Below are 20,961 nucleotides of genomic sequence, written 5' to 3'. Positions count from 1 at the left end.
TGCAAGGTGCATTGCGACCACTGCCTAAAGTGGCAGAGCTGTATGCTGATAGCCTTCCCAGGGGACACGGCAATAATGGCATTCTCCCCACCTATTAAGATTTATCATTTTGTTTAAGCAAAGACCAAAGGGTTAGCAAGGAGGAAAAATTAAAGGGGCCGGCCCCAGTGGCATAGTGGTTAAGTTCACACACTCTGCTTTGGTGACCTGGGGTTCGCAGGTTCAGATCCTGGGTGTGGACCTATGCACCGCTCATCAAGCCATGCTGTGGCAGGCGTCCCACAAACAAAGTGGAGGAAGATGGCCACAGATGTTAGCTCATGACACACACACACAAAAATTAAAGAGGCAATCCTCACCATGGTGAGAAGCAGGGAACAGGGCCCACGGAACCCAAAAAGTAACCTCATGGTAACAGAGGATCCAAATGGGGACCCCCCATAAAGGAAAAGCAGACCAGGCTCAGACTGCTGCCTGCTTTGCTGAGGAAGTGGTGGTGGGACCAATCTCAGTGTTCTCACTGGAACACATCAGTAGTGAAGTCACACTCCAACTTGGGAGTTCCTGGAGCAGATCAGCCTCCCATGGTCATCTTTTGCTGATCCCCAGGAACAAGGTCTGTAGGCTTCCTTTCAAACTCCACAGGCCTGCAGGCCCCATCTGGCCATTTGGTTTGCAGAATTTTCCTGCTTCTCCCCCATCCCCACCCTCACCCCGCTCCTACCTACCTGAGCCTTTCTTCCATGGCTGTCCTGGGGGTGGACCAGCTTTGTAGCCCACTTAGAAAAGACTGGACAAATTTGACTTTAGAGCTTTGAAGCCCCTCAATTTTCCTCCCTCTTTGGAGGTTCAATTAGAGTAATCCCTTTCCTGCCCTTCTCCTATCTAACCTAATCTCAAAGCTTGGAACTCTAAGGGCAACCCTTAAAATGTATTGCTTCAGAAACCTGAGAGGAGGCCAGTTACCCAACAGGCTATTCTAATTCATGGTTCTGAAGAACCTATTAAAAGTTTCCATATCTTCTGTTCTGCCTGGAAAAAAAGCAGACTTAAATGTCAGTTATCATTTAGAGTTATGAGTGAATTACATTTTTATTTACATTTAAAAGTCTCTCCTTCTCCCTGTGTTCTGGTCTGTGAATGGTTCACACTTGGACTTAGTGTAGGCTCCAACTGGGAAGAGGTGGGGGTGGTGAAAAACCTCATCACATAGAAAAGCATAACTCAAATCTCTCCAGGTTTCATAATTTTGCTCTTGCTTCCAAAAAGACAGTCATCTCTCATGGGGTGATATGGGCTTTATATCTCAACATTCTATTTGCTGCTTCTGGGTGTCAGGGGAAAATGCCAGCGTGTGGCACTGAAGAGGAAGACCGGTGGGAGCCGCAGGACAAGGCCTCCACTTCCCAGTGACACTGTTCCCAATTCCCAGGAGCCTCCTGGGATGAGCAGAGACTCCTTGGGACGTAGTTTGCAGCAGACGGGATGTGAGGAAAGCCTGCCTGCTCTGCCCTGGGATCCAGGATGGCACTGAGTTCTAAAAGCAAAGAGCACATGGTGAGGGGCCAGGCCGAGGCTCCCATGTGGCGCCATGGCAAGTGATGCCACCCTGAGTGAGGCCAGGCAGGGGAGGTGTACTGTCCTCTCAAGAGACGAGCAGTGATTCGGGGTAGAGGGACCAATTCCAGTGTAGCCAGGAAGGCTGAAGATCCTAACAGTGACTATTGATTTGGCATCAAAGACATGACATTGTCAAAGCCACGATGGCTGAGAGTGGTACCAACATGCTGCAGTTGGAGCAAGTGGGCGACCAACACTTGTTTGCAGGAGAGATGATGCTCTGTGAGTGGCTCAGCCGACAGCTCAGTTTCAGGGGAGGCCCTCTTTGCCTGGCTAGCTTCTCTTGGACAGTGTCTCCCACAAAACCTCCGAGGCTCTTACATAGCATATTTCTGTGTCCATTCCCTTGCTAGTCTGTTGTACCTGGAAGAAAAAAGCAGAGGGGGGTGACACCTTCACTCAGAATGGTTGCTTCCTTTCAATGCAGAGTAGAGAACAGAACTTATGTGTGGGAGATGCTGCTGCTGCTTTTCACGTATCTAGCACTGATGAACGAGCACAATAAAGACTGCCTGGAGCAAGAACATATCACTTGGGGCCATAAACCCCTAGCTTGGTGGGTCCTGAGGGTTCTCCACAACTATCTGCTGTGGAAGATTTAATAATGCCACAAGCCTCCTCTCCTCCTCCCTTCTGTCCTACAACATGGATGCATGAGGATCAGGAAGAGATACAGAGGTCAGCTTGGAATAGTCCCAGGCTGTCCAGCACTGGACTCTGGGATACAGGCTTTGGAGCCTGGCCACTGGAGCATGAGTCCGTGCCACCCTCGGTAGCCATGGAGCAGGCCTGGCACCCATTAAGGGCTATGTAAGTGTGTGCATTTATCCTCATTACTGTAATGGGATCTGATGCCATGAGACTCTAAGTAAGAGAGATTTGTAGTCAAAGGAAGCAATGAAAAAAATCACTTTTGGTATCTCATAACAAGTGTTAAAATAAATACAATTTAAAATCTAGTCAGGGCCGGCCCCGTGGCTTAGCGGTTAAGTGCGTGCTCTCCGCTGCCGGCGGCCCGGGTTCAGATCCCGGGTGCGCACCGAGGCACCACTCCTCCGGCCATGCTGAGGCCGCATCCCACATACAGCAACTAGAAGGATGTGCAGCTATGACAGACAACTATGTGCTGGGGCTTTGGGGGAAAAATAAATAAATAAAATATTTTAAAATCTAGTCAATTAACTTTGACATTCAGAAAAACTCAGTGAGGGAAATAATGAGACCTATAAAGGTTTCAGGAAAAATGTAAGCTGGAAAAACCACATTCTATTGTAATCTCTTCAGACAGAAGAGAAGTAATAAACTAAAACACTCACTGGAGATGCTCTTTAAAAGAACCGGCAATTACCCTCCACGCCCACCCTGCACCGTACGCTGAGATCCAGCACTTCTCACAGGGCCGCTGCCCCTGATGCCTGGGCCCCTACCACTCCTGGCCCTTTCTTACCACGCTGCCCATGTTCAGGGGTTATCAACAGTGAAGGTGAGTCCTTACCTGTACCTGCTTCAGCAGCCATAGACATCCCCCCATGCTACAGCGCACATGGTTGTGCCTGGCCAAATGGGGCAGAATTCTACAATTCTGGGTCTGGTAATCGGTGTTTAAACAGAGAGTTGACAGTGAGGGTCTGTCGGTAAAACAGCAACACACTGCTGACTTCTGAGCCTCAATCAGCAAACTGACCACAGTGGTGTTTCCCACCTCAACCGGCCTTGGCCTCACCTTGGGCGTATCCGAGCAGACACCCCCTTGTCTTACGCTTTAAACCTTAGAATTTAATCCAGAATTTTCTTGCTGTCAGATCCTTCTGAGTCCATTCTTGGCTGACCACTGACTCTGTGGCCTCAAGGGCAGGCTTGGCAATAATATTTTAGGGTTCAGTAGTGGCAGCTGATGAGCTATCCAGGAGAGTGAACTGCTTTTATCTCCTTCTCCTTCCGCAGAGTCAAAAGATATGTTAGTGAGAGAGCCAGGAGTCCAAGCTGAGGGCATCCCCACTGTACGGGCTTGGCATGGGCAGGAAGATATCCAAGGGAACCTGGTTAGCCCAGAAGCACCCTCTCAGGGTGGATATCGCTGGGAGCTGCCTGGGGCAGCCAAGGCCGGAAGGCAACCCAAAGAGGACACGTACTTTTCTCTGTCGGCCTTGTAGGTGTGGGCTATCTCTGGCACCAGAGGGTCGTCAGGGTTGGGGTCGCAGAGCAGGGAACAGATGGATAAGAGAACTGGGAAGAAAAGTAAAAGGGGTCAGCTCAGCCATGAGGCTCAGGTTGCCCCAGGCCCAATAAGCCCCCAACTCAAGCTCTCTATTGACGGAGCAATTGTCTTCCCCTCAATATCCCCTCAAAATTATTCTGCTTGACACCCCGATACTCGTGAAAGTATTTGCTTTGCCATCGATTATCTGAATGGCCATTTTATCCTGGTGCAGTCCAGTTTTAGATGCTCTAGGGCACACCCTCCTGCGGGGCCAGCCCTTGCTCACTGCTCTGCTGAATGAAGCGCTGCTGTCTTCAGCTCCAAGCCCACGCTTTTGCTGTCTGGTCCCAGGGGCCCTGTTTACTAATAAAGAAATGGGAACTGGAGCATTCAGGTAACTTGTCCAAGGACACAGACTTGGAACACCCAGCAAATGGGTAAAAACAAGTTTCTGAACCAGGTCTGTGATTGCCAAGCAAATGCGCATTGTCCTGTCCTGAGCTCTCCCAGCACACTCTCGGTGCCTGCTCCAGACCCGAGGACCCTCACCCCACTAGGGTCATGGTGAGGAGCGGAGGGAGCTGTGCTGCCAAGATTCTTAGGGTCCCAGACGGAAATGTACTGTTATTCCCGGCTTTGCTCTGGATCCACCGTATGACCCCAAACAAGCGTCATCCTCACTTCAGTGAGGCCATCCAAGTCCTGACCACAGTCTCCCACAGGTAAGCTACAGGTGAGAGGGGCAGTTCGCCTTTTTCAAGATATTCTACTTGCCTGCTGTTCTGTGCTCAGAGACCATGTCATGGGAGGGCTGGCGGGCTCCATCTGTCCCCTCCTTCCTTCCACACTCCAGGGCCTACTCCCTGCCACTTTGATTTCCTTGCCCTCCTTCAGGCTCAAGGAGTGTCCTGACCCCCACAGCCAAAGGCACATGAAGCTGCTAGATTGTAATTGGCCCTTCCTCCTAGTACTTCTCCTGTGGCAGTGGGGTGAGGTTTCAGCTCAAAGAGGAGCAGGCTCCTGGGTATGGAGTTATCTCGCAGGACATCGGGCTGTCCCTCAAACACCTGAATTTTGGAGCTTGCTCTGCCACCACAGGGATGTGCACCACCATGGGGGGGTGGGGATGGGCGGCTTTTCCTCTGGATGCAGAGTCTTCAAAAGCCTGCTCCCACCAGCTGCCCCTCTGCCGAAGTTCCACTGCCTGCATTGCCTCACACTTCTCTCTTCTTATTTTCTTGGGCTCTGGGACTCTGTTTCTCTTGGTTCGTTTTTTCACCATCCCACCCAATCTACTGACAGGACACTCACACCATCTATATTTGGGTAGCAGTGCACACACAGCCACGTTCAGCCCATCTTAGTTCAGAAGGAATATCTGCATAAATAAAACCCAGTTTAGACTGGTTTCTTCAGCCTCATCCAGAGACCAGCGCTCAACACACTGCTCTGGGGAGGGAGGATTTCTCCATGGGGACAGACCCTGTATCTCCTTCCTTCAGCGCTGAATCACAATCCATGTTGGATGAATGAATAAATGAGGGAACAGAGAAGGTAATGTAACATTTGCCTTTCTTGTTTCTAGATGAAAAGTGTAAATAGGATCAATATTTTCTTCTTGTACCCATGCAACAGTCTGGCTGGAGCACTGATCCATGGGGAAGAACATCACCAGGATTCCTCCCCTACGGGCTGTGACCATGGTCTGTGGGAAGCTGCCTGCTCTCTCTGAGCCTCCATTTCCTCCCAGGAGTGTGGGGTAGGAACGCTGCTGTGTGAGCGGCAGGCATGAGGCAGAGCACGTGAAGCATGTCAGAGCCTGGCACAGGTGGCTACCTTTTGACACTGTCAGTGCTGGAGACCACTGGGACCGCAGGATGTCGAGGCAGATGCTACCATTGCTGTTGATGTTGGGGTGATAAATTTTGGTCGTGAAAGCAACCTGCAGAGACGAGGGACCTTAAGTCAGACAGACCACAGGGATGTCCTAGACACTGCCCATCTGGATTATGAACCAAGGAAGGCAGAAGTACCCAGCCCTGCACAGGCCTAGGTGAGCTGGCTCCCCACCCCGAACCCTAACAGGATAGAGGAGGGGGCACTCCAGGAGAAGTCCTCAGACCCATTCCCTGCTGGGTTCTCATTGTGAGCATGGGCGACTGACACCATCCCTCCCAAAGTAGCACGCTCTGAGGAGTAATAAGAAGGGCGGCGGCAAGGACTCAAAAGTCTTCTTGAATAATGGAGTTCTTGGGCTGGATGGTGGATGCGTGGGCATCCATTATATTATTTACAATATTTTGTATGCCTAAGTTGGTTTATAATAAAACTTTTTTTTTTTTTTTTTAAAGAAAAGAACTTACTTTAGAATATGGGGAGAGGAAGACTGTGTCCACGTGAGATTTATCATCTATTGCCAAATGATTTGTCCCAGGAAGGGTCAAACTTCCAAAGCATCTCAGACAGTAAGTATCTGTCTTATTCTTCAATATCTCCTATAAAGAAGCTCATGCAATCTTGCCAGATTCCCTCTATAGAGTCAGAAAATTCCTGCCAAAACATCAGTCTACTTTATCTTGTGCTCCTGTGGAAGGAGATTTTAAAAGAGAGAAACACTTTCTTCTATTGTAGAGCAATACTCTCACCTTTCAGCTCACATCCCTCCTTGTTAAAGCGATCCCAACTCTCAGTGCTTACTTCTTGTCTTCTAATAATAGCCACTGTTTTTGCTTTGCCCTTGGGCAATTAGGGATCCTGAAAATGCCCAATAGATGTACACGATATACGTCCTATCTGTTTATTTTAAGAAAGGTCCTCAGCTTCTCACATGCTAATGCAGGAGATAAGCTGGAAAATTACCACTTTATAAGACAGTCTGCATCTTTCAACAGGGAAAGGGGAGGGATGGGTGGATTAGTGACCATGGAGCCTGCTTTTTCAACCAAACCCCCTAGAACAGCAGCAACACTCAAATCTGGCATATTCTAGCATCTGTCCCTCCCTGTCCAGCACACCCCACTCTCCTCTGCTAAAAGCTGGTAAGGTCTCCAGGATCCTGACCACATTTAACCGTGATTTAAAACACTGAGGCATGGGGTGGCGTCTGGTGGCAATGCCTGGGCAGAGCTATAGCTGGGAGCCCAGAGGGGCTTCTTCACACAGGCTCAGATACAATGTGCACACAGGGCTGAGGGTCTGACTCCAACTGAACCATCGAAGCCAACCTCAGGGTAGTGAGACACATCACGAACTGAGATATGGGGCCCTGACACGTCTTGCCAAAATGCACAACCTTAGTCCAACCCTGAGAAAACATCACACAAACCCCAAATGAGGGACATTTGACAACATAATTGGTCAATATTCCTCAAAAGCACCAAGGTCATAAAAGACTGGGGAAACTGAGGCACCATTACAGACTGTGGAGATGAAGACAACAAGACAACAAATGCTGTGCAGGGTCCTGGAACATTAGTGGAAACTGGTAAAATTTGAATAAGGTGGTCAGTTTGGTTCAGAGCACTGTGGCCCACACTGACTTCCTGGCTTTGATAAGTATATTACAGTAACGTAAGACGTTGACTTCAGGGAAAGCTGGACAAGGGATATATGGAAACTCTGTACTACTTTTGCAGCTTTTCTCAAAGTCTAAAATTAACTCAAAATAAAAAGTTTTTAAAAAGTAGGCTAACACACCTGGGTTCAAGTCTCACCCTCCTCTATGAGCTGTGCCATTTCCAGGAAATGATGTGCCCCCTCAAAGCCTCAGTTTCCTCGTTCACAACCAGAACTGATATTTTTATTTTAAAAATGACAATAAAAATATATATTGGTGTATGCAGAAAAAACATGGAGGAATGTATACCGGGCTGTTTGCCGTGGTCTTCTCTGTGGGTAGGTTTATAGGAGACCGATTTCCATCTGCACATTAGTTAGTTCTCCAATGTTCTAATTTAAAAATAATCAATACTTACCAGTTTTGCAATCAGAAAAATAAAAAATGTTAAAAATGAGGTGAGTCACACATACAGTGCTGAATGACTACACCTGACTTGCAGCCTGTCCTGTCGGCTCCACCTTTGAACACCCCAGAATCTGCCTCTTTTCCTCCATGCCACCTGCCCTGCCTGCACAACCCCAGCCTCCACCCCATTTAGCCTCTACTCCTCACTGCAGCAGAGCAGTCCACCCCACACAACTCCTCAGGCCACCCCTCTGGCCTCCTCCCCACCACCGCACACCGGCTTGTGATCGCCCCACCCCACCGCCCGGCTCCCGTTGCCACCCACTCTCATTGTCCTGTCCCACCTCCCCCTCTGTGCTTCTCCTTGGCACTGGCCAGCTCTCTACCAAACCACTCCCTCACAGGTCCGTGAGCCTCCCGAGGGCAGGACTCCTCTGGGCAGGGCCATGTGGTGCCTGAGTGAGGCAGGGTGAAGTAGTTCCCCTCAGGCTTCTCTCTCCTGTTGGTGGCACTGTCCTCTCTCAAGGCCCCACTGATGGGATGGGATGTGTGTGAAGGCAAAGGAAGGCCCACTACTCTTGTAACTTGATTACGGAGACTGAGGGTGTGGGAAGGGAGGTGATGTGCTGGGGTCCTAGACCAGGGTGTCTCCATCTGCTAACATTCAGGGCCATCCTGTGCACTGTAAGGTGTTGAGCAGCAGTGTGGCTTCCACCCACTAGGAACTAGTAGCAATCCCCTCCCCACCTCCCACCCCAGGTTTTAACAACTCAAAATATCCCAGGACATTGCCCAATGTCGCTGGAGCAGGGGCTGAGATCCCCTGTCCCAGCCTGAAAAGGACTTCAAAGAAGGGAACTGAGCCCAAGACCTGGCCAGACTCAGCCACAACCACGAGGAGCACTATTGAAACCATGGCTACCTTAGGGAGGCCCTTGCCACAGCAGGGATTGATTCTGAAAGTCCAGAGTTTAAAGTCCTGAGAGGCTGTAACCATGAAGGTGGGAGAAGCCCCATGAGCAGCAGTGACTTGAAAAGGCCCCTCCTTACACACTGTCCCCGTCCTCACCTTTGGGGGCTTGAAAGGGTAATCTGTAGGAAAGTGGATGGTCAGGAAGAAAACGCCTCCTTGGTAAGGACTGTCATTCTGGAAGGACAGGACACAGAAGGCAGATTAGTGCACACACAAAAGTGTAAAGTGCAGGAGCAAAGCCAGAGTGGTGCATGCAGCAGCAACTACCTACCGGGCCCATGATGGTGGCCTGCCAGTGAAACACTGCAAAACAAGAGAGATGGGAACGTGAGACACTTCCCAACAAACACGTCTACTCCACCAAAAGGGAGCTGCTCAGTTTAGAGGGTGTCATCCACCTAAGACTACCCTCAACTCTGGCCGCAATGGGGCTGCCCTGCATCTGTGTCCTCTTCCACACAGCCTCAAGGCAGTGCCCTGTGCTCTGGGGACCCGGGGACAGGGCCTAGACGAGCCCCTCCGTTCCTCCCTTCCAGGTCCTCACCTTTTGGTGGTCAGGCTGTGCTCCCTCACTAGTGGGCCAGAGCCTTCTCTTGCTGCACATCATGCCTGGTACCCTCCCCGGCATCTCAGGCTACATTTACCACTCTACTCTTCCCTACAAAAGCTCCTGCACTCTCAGCAAGGCTGGCCCAGTCATTGGAGGGCCAGTGACACACCTCCAAGGCTTCCAGGGCAATTTACTCTAGTTTCTGTGGAAAGTGCCTGCCCACCCACCCGAGTGGCTACTGAGACCATCTGAAGGGTCTGTTGTTCTCTAGGGAATTTTGTCTTATGCTCCATCATGGGTGTGGAATTAGCCCAAGGTTTCAGACCTGGTCCTGTCCTGGGTTTCCTGCCACCTGTTCAAATACCCACAGACTCTACCCCCAACAGCAGGACAGGAAATTGCCGAGGCGTGGGGGAGGCGAGTGCGGGGACTAAAGGCGAGGTTCTCCAAACCCCTAGAGGTGTCTAAAGGCAGTCAAGGCAGCACATGACCTTTTGCAATATTTCAAAGAAATGTTACTGAGGATAACACCTTCACCTGCGATAAGGCTGCCTGAGTTGATGGAAGTGTCACTTCTTTTGCTTTTGATGTTTTTCTTCCAACTCATGCTAATCATTAGCTGTGGCTCGCAGGTAGATCTACCTTTGCTTCATAATAATATGGAATGGAATTCCTTATTAAATAAGAGTTTTTGATAATGAACATATTAGAGAATAGGAGCCCATGGGGAGGGGTAGCTAATAAAAGGGGCTCCTTCTGGTGAACAGTTTGGGACCCTCTGGTCTGATTCACTTGAACCCCTGAGGGCTGCTGAGGGCTAAGCAGGGTTTGGGGGCACAGGCAGAAGAAAAGGCCGTAAAAGAGAGAGGAAGAGGAAGGAAATTGCAGAGGGATGCTAGAAAGGAGCTATTTACCCACAGGGCAGGCACGGAATGGCCCCAAAAGGTTAGCTAGTGTCCAAGGCTGTACAAACCCCATACACCGAGGTACTGAGTGTGAGGGCAGCCTTGATGCTAACCTTTCCAAGAATGACAGCTGCCTCCCAGGACAGGGCCACGGTGAAGGGAGGGTGTGCGTGGTGCAGAGCAAGCATAGAGGGCACCTTTAGAAAGCTATGGTTGAATCAGAACCAATTCCATCCTACCAGTGACCCTACTGACATGATCTTAAGTGAGAGGTAAGAAGGGAACACATGCTATGGAGACCTGGCATGCTTGGAAGGACAACACAGATCGGGTGACAAGCAGGGCCAGGAAACAGTGGAGCTAGAGCTACCCTTGCTCATTCAACTGTCACATAACACCTTCGGAACCTCCTTTCTCAGCGGCTCTGCCCGGCCACCCTCAGCTGCTCTAAGCCTCAGCCCGCAGGATGTATAGGCACACATACAGGTGACACCACCTCCTCTGTTCTTCCAGCTTCGTGAAATTTTTCTTTCTTTCTTTATTGTAGTAAAATATGTAACACAATGGGGAGCTAGCATTTAAGGGTATAGAGTTTCAGTTTTACAAGATGAAAAGAGTTATGGGCATGGATGGTGGTGACGGCTGCACAACAAGATGAATGTGTTTAAAACACTGAACTGGACATTTAAAAATGGTTAAGATGGTAAACTCCACATTATGTGTATTTTTTTTGGTGAGGAAGATCAGCCCTGAGCTAACATCCATGCCAATCGTTCTCTTTTTGCTGAGGAAGACTGGCCCTGGGCTAACATCCGTGCCTATCTTCCTCCACTTTATGTGGGATGCTACCACAGCACGGCCTGACAAGTGGTGCATCGGTGCGCACCTGGGATCCGAACCCGGGCCACCAGGAGCGGAGCGCACGCACTTAACCGCTACACCATGGGGCTGGCCCCCACGTTATGTGTATTGTATTTTTTAATTTTTAAATTTTTTTGTGAGGAAGATTAGCCCCGAGCTAACATCCATTGCCAATCCTCCTCTTTTTGCTGAGCAAGATAGGCCCTGGGCTAACATCCGTGCCCATCTTCCTCTACTTTATAAGGGACACCTGCCACAGCATGGCTTGACAAGTGGTGCATGGGTCCACACCCAGGATCTGAACCTGCGAACCCTCAGGCTGCCGAAGTGCAGCGTGTGAACTTAACTGCTATGCCACCAGGCCGGGCCCCTGTTATGTGTATTTTAACACAATAAAAAAAGTGAAAAACAATGTAACATAAAATATGTCACTTTAGCCATTTTTAACTATATAATTCAAGGGCATTAAGTGCATTTGCACTGTTGTGCAACCACCACCATTATCCATTTCTAAAACTTTTTCTTCACTCCAAACAGGAATACTGTACCATGAAATAATTCCCCATTACTACCTCCCCTCAGCTTCTATGAGCCTCTACTCTGCTTTCTGTCTCTACGAATTTGCCTACTCTAGATATTTCTTATAAACGGAATCATACAATATTTGTCCTTTTGTTTCTGGTTTATTTTACTTAGCATCATGTTCTCAAGGTTCATCCATGTTGTGGCTTATGTCAGAACTTCATTTCTTTTTATGGCTAAAGAATATGCTACTGGATGTATATACCACACTTTGCTTATTCATTCATCTGTTGACGGGCACTTGGGCACCTTTGGGCGATTGTGAATAATGGTGCAATGAACATTGGTGTACAAGTTCTGTTTGAGTCCCTGTTTTTAATTCTGTGGTGTCCTCAGAGGGCACCACCCCTCTTTGACACACAGTCTCTCCCTTCCCATCTACTTTTCCCACAGCTGCAGCTACTGCAGCCTCCAGTAAAGAATGAGTGTCCCAGCGCCTAAGAAGCCCAGAGAGTGGAGGTCAGGTGGGGAGCAGAGTATGGATTTGGGGAACTCAAGGGCTGGGCAGCTTGGCCTCTGGCTGGTCAACTTTAGAGGGCAGCAGAGGGCTAGCCAGTGCTGCTTCTTCAGTCTCCCTTGGGGAAGCAAGTGGGAGAAAAGAACAGTACTGTCCTTCCCCTGGGCAGAGGCAAGAAGCAAGCCTGCTGCCCCTCACCAACCCTCCAGCTCTGCCTCCAAGTACAGCAGCAGGTCCTCCATGACTAGCTTCATGACCATTTCTACAGCAACACCCAAGTTTTAGTTGGTCAGAGGCACTTTCCAGAAGCCAGTGGGCCTCAGGACAAGACGGCTTTCTTGTGCCCCAGTGGAGGGAGGTGGTGATTTCTCGCAGCATCTTTTTTTTAACTGTGGTAACATTCATTTAGAACATTATATAAATCTCAGGTGTACATTATTATACTTCTATTTCTCTGGCAGCATCTTGACCAGGCAGGCAATGGACTCAATGCTTCTAATGAGAAAGCACTTCATGAGCAAATGAAGGGAAAACAATGATAAACCTTAAAAAACTGCTGGGCTGATAAATCTGATTGCAAAGCTCCTGTGATTAGGAGCGCTGAAAGCTACTTACAATCATCTCCCACAGGTCCTGCGGAGCACTGGGCAGGAGGATCCCTCTGCAAGTCGGTTAATTCCTAGAACATGAAAGACAGTGGGCTCAGAGTTGGTGTGTGCCTTTGGGATGCTGCTCTACCCCAAACCTCTGGGCCAGAAGTGCATTCTCCCGGTGGGAGGGGCTCCTAGGCTTCAGGAGGGGGTTGGTCTGGCTAATGAAAACGAGTGACCTGAGGGTCTGCTCATGGCTTTGAAGGTACCTGAGAAGTAGGTATTACCATTTCCATTTTGTAAGTCAGGAAATTGGAATGTAAAGAGTTAAGAGTTAAGTTACTTGCTCAAGGTCACAGAGCTGGAAGAGGGCAGGGCAAGGAGTCTCACGTGTGTTTGCCTTACGCTCAAGCCTAGCCTCTCCCCCACTCAGGTGGAGAAGGGCTCTGGGCTCCTGAGTTAATGCATGGAAGCTCTTAGCCCAGAGGAAGTGCTCAATCAAGGGCAGGGCTCCTGTATTTCAATCAGTCTACTTCCCCTACTGTCCTACCCACCACCGGGTGTGTGGCAAGTCCTAGTGCTCCAAGCCGGAGACAAGGACATGCGAGTCAGTCTAGCAGTGCTACTCGATGTACCAACAGGGGAACAGGAAATTCACCATAACTAGATTCTCTTAATGGGATACCAACTCTGGCCACAATCCCCAAAAGGTATCCTGGCCCAGCATGAGCCTCAAGGCCCAAGTCTTTGGGCAGTGACTCTCAAACTTGAGCTTGAGTGTTTCCTAATATTCCCCATCCTCCCCAGGTTCCACATCTGGGTAAACTTCTTGGGGTTTCCAGAGAGGTTCTGAAGGGAAGGAAGGAGGCACAAGTAATGGTCCATCAGGTGGCAGCAAAACTCCTCAAGGGATGGCAAACCCCGGGGTCTGGGGTACATGCACGAAGTTCAGCCCTGGCTGATGATATTCCACCTGACCTGAACTAAGCATGAAACAGCTCATCCACAGAGTTCCTCCTGATCTCACCTTATGTCCCGGCATGCTGATCATTCTAGTAACTCCACCCCTCTGGCCATCCTGTACCCATCCCATTTCCCCTCAAATATAATTGGCCATGGTGGTCGTATTTACACCACAGAAACCAGCAAACACTACAAATCAAGGCCATGTTTTCTCCCAGAAGGTTAAACAGCACTGGTCAGTTCTCAGTATCTGATGTATCTAAATGGGTTGCACTTGGTAAGCACCCTGTAAGCAGCATTGCTAGTTGTCACAGTAGAAATGAACTTGGGGAACAACTAAGGTAATGCAAGGGGACCAGAGGACACACTCAGAAATGCAGTATGGCTACAGAAACCTGCGCAGAACAGTGCTGTCCTGCTCACCTCTGTGCTGTGTCCTCGGCACCTCCACCACCACTCTGTAGGGGACTGTTTACACCCTCTGCGATGCTGCCTGAATGAATGAGCTCTTTGATAGAAGGACTGTTAAGGCAAATCCTGGAAACACCATATGAACAGTCGGGGGCAGGAAAAGCTGGCAGTACAGGCCAATTCCCCCCAGCTCGCCAGGTTTCTCTATACCTCCACATGTTTGCATGGGCTGTTCCCTGTCCCTCTTTAGGGGTGTGGTAAATGGTTACTAAGACTTAATGATTCCTCAAAGACCAGAAGGGGGGGGTCTCTGTTGATAGATTCCAACCAGCACCAAAGGGTTTCTAATGCTAACTGGCATTTGAAGGAAGAAGCATGATTTGAAAGAAACTAGTCCACTCCTATATTGCATTCCTGTGCTTCCTAATAGGGCCTAGAAGACCTGAGTCCCAGCTCTGTCATTGGGAGAATCGCTTTGACCTCTTTGGGTCTCAGTATAATTATCTGTTAAGTTGTAATGATAACAATTGCCTGCCAATTGGCCAGCACTACTGTAAGGCTATAAATTTTGTAATGTGTATAATGTATACAAGTGCACCCAGTAAAAAATCAAGGAGACAGTGCATAGAAGATGCTTTCATTAGTATCATAAAAAGAGGGATGAGGAATGGGTGGAAGATGTCTAGTCCTGGAAGAACACTGAAGAACCTCCTAACACTGTTCACCCCTAGGGAGAGGAGCTGGATGGCTGGGGACGTGGAAGGGAGAATTTTCCTGTAGACTCTTCTGTACTTTTTGAATTTTGAACCATGGCTATTTATTACCTATCCAATAACTATATAAAATATTTTATTAATTGTAAAGGACTATGCACGTTAAAATAATTATTTTCCCTCAAAAAAGGAAAGAAAGGAAAGTCTAGTGTGTTACAGAGGAGAGTAGCTAAGCAAACCAGCAGACAAGCTTGCTCTGTTACTGCATTTCATCAAATGCAAGATGGCATCTGCTGTCAGTCACGACTTTATTTTATGTACAACTAAGGAAGAAAACACACTGGCAATTCAACTAAGACCGAATGCTTTCTTTCACTTAAAACTTCCAATTTTATTTTAAAATTATTTTTATTGAAAGAATTCTTTTAAGCTTACTTGGGCATAGGTTTTTTTTTTTTTTTTTTTTTTAATCAACTATCACTCATACACACACACAAGAAAGGAAAAACAAGTGAAATAAATAAATTGGTTCTTCCCACTTAGAGTCTAATGTCAACCCTGGGCCATGGATGTTCTCACAACCATCCTCTGTGCTTTCCAAGCAATGGTAATGTGGCGATTCTTAAAGAGGCCTCCACTATTGTTTCTGGAGTTTTCTTCCGAGCCATTGATACCCATTCTGCAAAGGTCCATGATACACAATCTCTTTGCACAAACCTCAGCAAGTAAAGGTGACCCAGCCTCACTGACTTGAGGGTCAATGGTACCTTCCTTTCTGGGGTTTATGGAGCATTGGTTGGCTTGGCAGGGAAATAGAGGGAATTGCAATCTTTCCTCCAATAATAAATATTTATTCCATGAATATAAAATTGATTCCCCACTGTTTTGTTTCTGTGCCTGTGTTCACAAAAGCTTTTCTTTTCAATCCTAAATCACAGTATTTTTTTTGAAGACATTTTTAAAGCAATTAAAGCCAACACACCAACAATTCACTTATCTCAGTATGCACTACCATGATCTGGCTCATGCATACAGACGGTGACAACTAAGTCACAACTGCTGGCTGGCTGACAGTGATTTTAAGAAGCATCCCAATTTCAGAGATGTGAAAAAATGTTCATCTTAGAGCAGATAAAATACGGTATTATCTATACTTTCCTGATTTTCCAAGTTCTTTCTATAGAACAATTATCATTTATAACAAGAAAAAGTAAACTTTTTTTGAAAAGCTAAATCAAGCATTATGCAATCATTGAAAATTATAGTTTCTAAAGACTACAGAGTAACAGGAGAAAATGTCATGATACAACCTTAAGGAAAAAAGAGAAGAAAAAGGCAAAATGTAAAATTTGATGTACCATGTGACTACGACAATTGGAAACACACGCACAGCAAAAAGACTGGAATGAAATCTATCAAAATGTTAACCACAACTACCTCACAGGGCTATAGACGACTTTTTAAAAAATTACATTTTGGGACATTTTCCAAATTTTCTCTATAGAACATGCATTGCTTTAGAAAGCAAAAAATAATTATCATTAATAGTATAAACATAAATGTAATGCTGCCACATAAATCCCTGTCCCTATTGAAGACATTTAGAAACATTACATTGACACATAGTCAGATTTTTTAAATGAGTACTCTTGTTTAATTGAGGGAAATATTTTATCAATAAAGCGAAAGTTCATCTACAAATATTCAACTCTTTGGAAACAGTTTATAAAAAAGGGATGAAGTTGGCTGGCAAGGGCTGTGGGTTGGGAGCTAAGGGGGCAGCTAGTGCAAGGCCACTCTCCTGACTCAGGCCTTAGACTGCTGGCACCACCCCCTTCCTCCTTCCTGCAGAGCTCCTGTTCAGTTCTGGTCTCTTAGGAGACGATGACTCACCCTCAGCTCCAGGTCTAGCAGTAACCAGACATTCTAAAAGCAGTCTTGGCACTCACTGGTTCAAGAATGAGCATGTAACTTAATTCATAACAAGTAGATAAAGGAAAAAAAAAAGATTTTCTTGGCTCTCAGAGAACTTCTGGAAGCCAGCGTCTCTCTTCTTCTTAGGGGATGCCCAGTGGGCTATGGGGCCCAGAGCTGCTCAGTCCAGAGAATCTCATGGAAACAGAGCAGGAGCCCCAAAGTCACTCCCAAAGTCCTGTGGACCTCCAATTCTGTAGCCAGGGCAGCTGGGCCTCTGTCACTTGCAGCCAAGGCTTCCTAACTTGTCCCAGTGTTGCCTTCTCACCACCGTGCACTGGACACATTTTTCAAGACATTTCCTACCATTGCATTGTTTCTTCCAGGACTTGCTACATAACTTTCAGAGTCCTCATGCAAAATGAAAATACAGGGTCTCTTCTTCAATAATTATTGAATTTCAAGATGGTGACTGCAGAGCACTAACCCAGGGACAGGGCTCTTCACAGCGAAGGGCCCTGTGAGACAATATAGGTCACATACCCAGGAAGCCAGCTCTGGTTTCCTCCTTTATTGATTCCTGTCAAGGCAAGTTCTCCCTAGCCTTCTGACTTCAATTACCTTATATCTATGGCTGCCATCTCAGCCTCAAGGTCCTAACTTGTTTCTCCTAGTTCTCCCTTTTATAAATATGATCAGGCTACGTGTTCAAACATCTAGGTTCAAACCTACACTCCTTATCTCCCCCACCCTGCTCCCTGTCCTCAAAACTTCTGATTCCTCATCTTAGGCAATGACACCACCATCTACCCAGTTATCCATCTTGTGGATGGATACACCACATACTCTTCTTCAAGTCCTGTCAATTCTACCTCTGCCATGTCACTCAAGTACTGCCGTTGCCTTGGTATCCATTCCACAGTCATTAATCTGGGCAAAGCCTTTGCTGGACTTTCACAATAACCTCTACTCTCCCTCTGCACCAGTCTCTGGCCCACTCCAGGCCACATCACCGCCAGAAGGATCTTGTTATAACACAGATCTGAGCATGTGATTCACCGGGTTCAAAGTCCTAGGATGACAGATGACCCCTTTAGAGAATAATTTGCCAAAAAAATTCCTTTTTGGAGAGCTAATTATAAAAAATGAGTCACACCCTTAGAGATCCTGTAATTCCATCTCTGGTAATCAAATCTAAGCCTACTGTGCAATAATGCTCATCACAGCACTCTTATGAAGAATTTAGAATATCAATGGCAGTTAACTCATATTTAGTGCTTGATATATACCAAGCATGTGTTAAACATGTATCATCTCATTTAAGTCTTAAAACAACTCTATATAGGACACAGAGGCTGGGAACGATTAAGTGCCTTGCCTGTGGTCCTACCACAGGTGACCTCATTCTCTACCCCAGGTCCCTCAACACCCATGTCCATGTGTTTACTCGCTACAGGTAATGATTAAGTTACTGGTCACTTTCTTACAGAAAGTTAGTGTTAAAAATTATGACTATGAATACTGTTTCACAACATGGAAAATGCTCACGTTTAAGGCTATGTGAAAAAAGTGGGATACAAAATACAGTATGATTATTTTCTTTAAAGTATAAGAAAAAGACTGGTAGTAGATATGCTAGGATGTCAACAAATGGTAAGGTGGTAGAATTGGGAATATGTTTTCTTTCTTCTACTACTGTGCATTTTCCAAATTCTAGTTAATATCATGGGAATTAATAAAAGAAATCATAACTAAATCACAGTTGCGAAGCCCTGTATGGGGAGCTCTCCCACCACATCATACACCAAACAGGAAGAGACCTGCGTGCATCTTGGACAGGAAGTAAAACTACTTTACTACTGAAGGAAGATTTCTCTCTCAACCTAGCAACAGCCCAGCCAATGAGAAATGACAAGCTCAGCCAATGAGAAGCCACTGCTTCCCTGAAATGTTACCTTCCCCCAATGCACTTTCACTTAGAACAGCACCCTCCCCCATCTCTTTCTCTCTATAAAAGCAGCAACCCTCTTTTAAAAAAGTTTTCCGGATTTGCCTATGGTTTGCCATAGCATGTACATTCTGAATTGCATTTCTTTTGGGTATTCTGGAATAAATTCGTTTTGAGGATAAAATAACAGGAATTTGCTTTTTAGTTTGACAATATATTAATCGCCTATAACGACTCCCAGTTACCTACAAGATAAAAAAACAGTTATCCCAGCACTGGCCCTAAGACCCAGTCCAGGCCCATTAACCCACTCCCAGCCCCTGCTTCAGCATCCTGCTCCGGTCATTTTCATTGGGCCCCAAGCCAAGCCACGCGGTCTTCCTGTGGCCGAGAACGCCCTTGTCCCTTTTCTCCAGTTGCAGAGTTCCAACTCATTCCTTAGGACCCAGCTCCAACCACGACTCCCCCGCCCAGCCCTCCCGACACTTTTACAAGGGCGAGCCCTCATTCCTCAGACAACCGGCGCCTTCTCGTGGCCCGGGACAGGCAACGACAGAGCCCTGAGTCTAAACATCGCAGCAGGCACCACCGTCAACTCGCCCTACCGCCCCGCCTAGCCCACCAGCCAACCTGCCAGCCTGACGCAATCCCCACGTGACTCCGGCCACGCCCCTCCAACCCCGCCCCACCGCCCCACGTGACGCTGGCCCCGCCTCGCGCGCCGCGCCGTGCCCTTTTAAGGCCGCGCCGGCGGCGGTTCCGCCTCCCCCCCCCACCCCCGGCAGGGGTCGCCGTGGTCTGCTCACCTCAGCCGCTGTTCACTTGGGGGCCACGGCGCCCCCGCCCGCGAATTGAGGCTTCAGACCCCGACGCTTCGGACTCGCAAGAAGCCCTAGCGGGGGAGGGCCCCTTACCTTCTGGATCCGCTTCAGCGCCATCCTACCCCAGCTGCTGGAGACGGGGGCGGCTCGGCCCCGGGCTGCCAGAGGCTGCCCGCTGCCGGCTCGGCCTCGGCGCAGCGCTGCAAGCCGGGAACGGCCGCCTGCGCGTGCGCGCCGCGGGGCACTGTGGGGCCGGCGTCCTGCGGTTGGCGCGTCCCGGAGCGGGCGAGCGGAGTGGGCCTGGCGAGCGGGAGCGGCCGCGTCGTCTGTCGCTTGCTGTGTGGCGCCCGCTGCGGCCCAGCCCCCGGGTCAGCGAGGGTCTGGGGAGGCCGGCGGAGAGAGGGGCGCTCGTTGGTTTAACAGTGACTCGCCGAGCACCTGGGAGGGGCCGGCGGCCGTGCTCCCTGTCCTTGCCTCCTGGGCTTCCCTCCCAGGCTGTCGCGTACTCCTGAAAATAGTGGTTCTCAGCTCTGCTTTGAACTTAAGTCTGTAAGTATTCATACCCTTTTACGTGTTACGTGTCAAATATGTCACAGCTCTTTCCGTAGAAATACACATAACAAAGTTTTAAATGCAGTGGGCTTGGAGGTGTGCGTTTTCAGTAATGCTTCGGGTGATTTTATGGCGCTGCCTAGGCTGAGAACCACGGCCTTACACTGCACATCCAAACTTAATTCTCTGTCTCCTTCCCGTTTTCCCAAGACCTGGCAGGTATCTAGGTTAGAGTTTTTCAAACTGGGGATTAGGAACAATTAGTGTGTCACGAAATCAGTTTAACGGGTTGCAGCCAACATTTAAAAACTGGAATAATACAGAATACAAAATATTAGTGCATCTCACATAGTAAAGGTGAGAAGTGTGCAAGTTCCGTTGTGTGTATGTGTGTAGATGATAACACGCATCCTCCAAAATCATGCATTTTTGGGAGTGAAAGGGGAGTGCAGTATAATTACTCTAGGCCCAAAGGTGTAATCTGGGGTTGTCTCTGGCCAACATATGGTCACCTGTGTGTGTGTACTCAGTCAGAATATAAAATGTATTATAGACGTTTCCATGGTCCCTAGCCGTGTCCCTTGCCCAAAACTCGACAAGGATGCCCCACGGCCTACAAGGATTACACCCTGTCGCATAAGGCTCTTCAAAATCCAGTATGGTCCAGCTGGCTTACTATGAAGGGTTTCCATCATGCTCTCATTACGTTCCTTTACTCGTGGCTGTCCTCTGTCCGGAAAGCTCCCTCTTTCCTTCCCCCAAAGCAGAGCCATCTCTCACCTTGCAAGGCGAGCTCAAGCATCACCCCCCTGAATGCCCCTGGTGGAGCACCTTTTCTTGGTGTTCCTGTTAGTCAGTGAGTCGTCCATCCCCGAATTGTTTACGTGGCTCTCCCCTCATAGAACGAATGATCCCAAATTTTTATAAATGTTTATAT

At 48.2% G+C, this 20,961-nt stretch overlaps 2 protein-coding genes across 7 annotated transcripts in view; one reads left to right on the top strand and one right to left on the bottom strand.

Annotated features, from left to right (window-relative positions):
* Positions 1-1,073: 1,073 nt before the first annotated feature.
* UBE2D4 (ubiquitin conjugating enzyme E2 D4) lies at positions 1,074-19,677 on the bottom strand. Of its 4 annotated transcripts, XM_014793622.2 has the most exons (8): positions 19,566-19,649; positions 12,728-12,791; positions 9,029-9,060; positions 8,854-8,931; positions 5,657-5,762; positions 3,753-3,846; positions 1,942-1,983; positions 1,074-1,537 (listed from the first exon to the last, which is right to left on the bottom strand). In XM_014793622.2, the coding sequence occupies exons 1-8, from the start codon at positions 19,587-19,589 to the stop codon at positions 1,315-1,317; spliced, it is 663 nt and encodes a 220-aa protein (XP_014649108.1). In that variant the 5' UTR covers positions 19,590-19,649; the 3' UTR covers positions 1,074-1,314. The 4 variants fall into 4 exon arrangements, with proteins under 4 accessions (XP_014649108.1, XP_004438374.1, XP_087298583.1 ...); XM_004438317.3 differs by lacking the exon at positions 1,074-1,537 and having other exon boundaries at positions 1,591-1,983; positions 19,566-19,677; XM_087442457.1 differs by lacking the exons at positions 1,074-1,537; positions 19,566-19,649 and adding an exon at positions 19,458-19,536 and having other exon boundaries at positions 1,591-1,983.
* URGCP (upregulator of cell proliferation) overlaps positions 19,666-20,961 on the top strand; it is a 72,983-nt gene continuing 71,687 nt past the window's right edge. For 2 of the 3 annotated variants that reach the window (XM_014793620.2, XM_004438315.3), the window contains exon 1: positions 19,666-20,021. The gene's annotated coding sequence lies outside the window, so the exon portion shown is untranslated. The remainder of the gene's footprint in view (positions 20,022-20,961) is intronic. The other variant, XM_087440301.1, reaches the window with a different exon arrangement.

The sequence above is a fragment of the Ceratotherium simum genome, chromosome 1 (assembly GCF_057802395.1).
Source record: "Ceratotherium simum simum isolate JZ-2026a chromosome 1, ASM5780239v1, whole genome shotgun sequence".
Lineage (NCBI taxonomy): Eukaryota > Metazoa > Chordata > Mammalia > Perissodactyla > Rhinocerotidae > Ceratotherium > Ceratotherium simum.
Note: the sequence above shows the minus strand (reverse complement) of the source record. Positions and strands in the feature narration are given on the sequence as shown.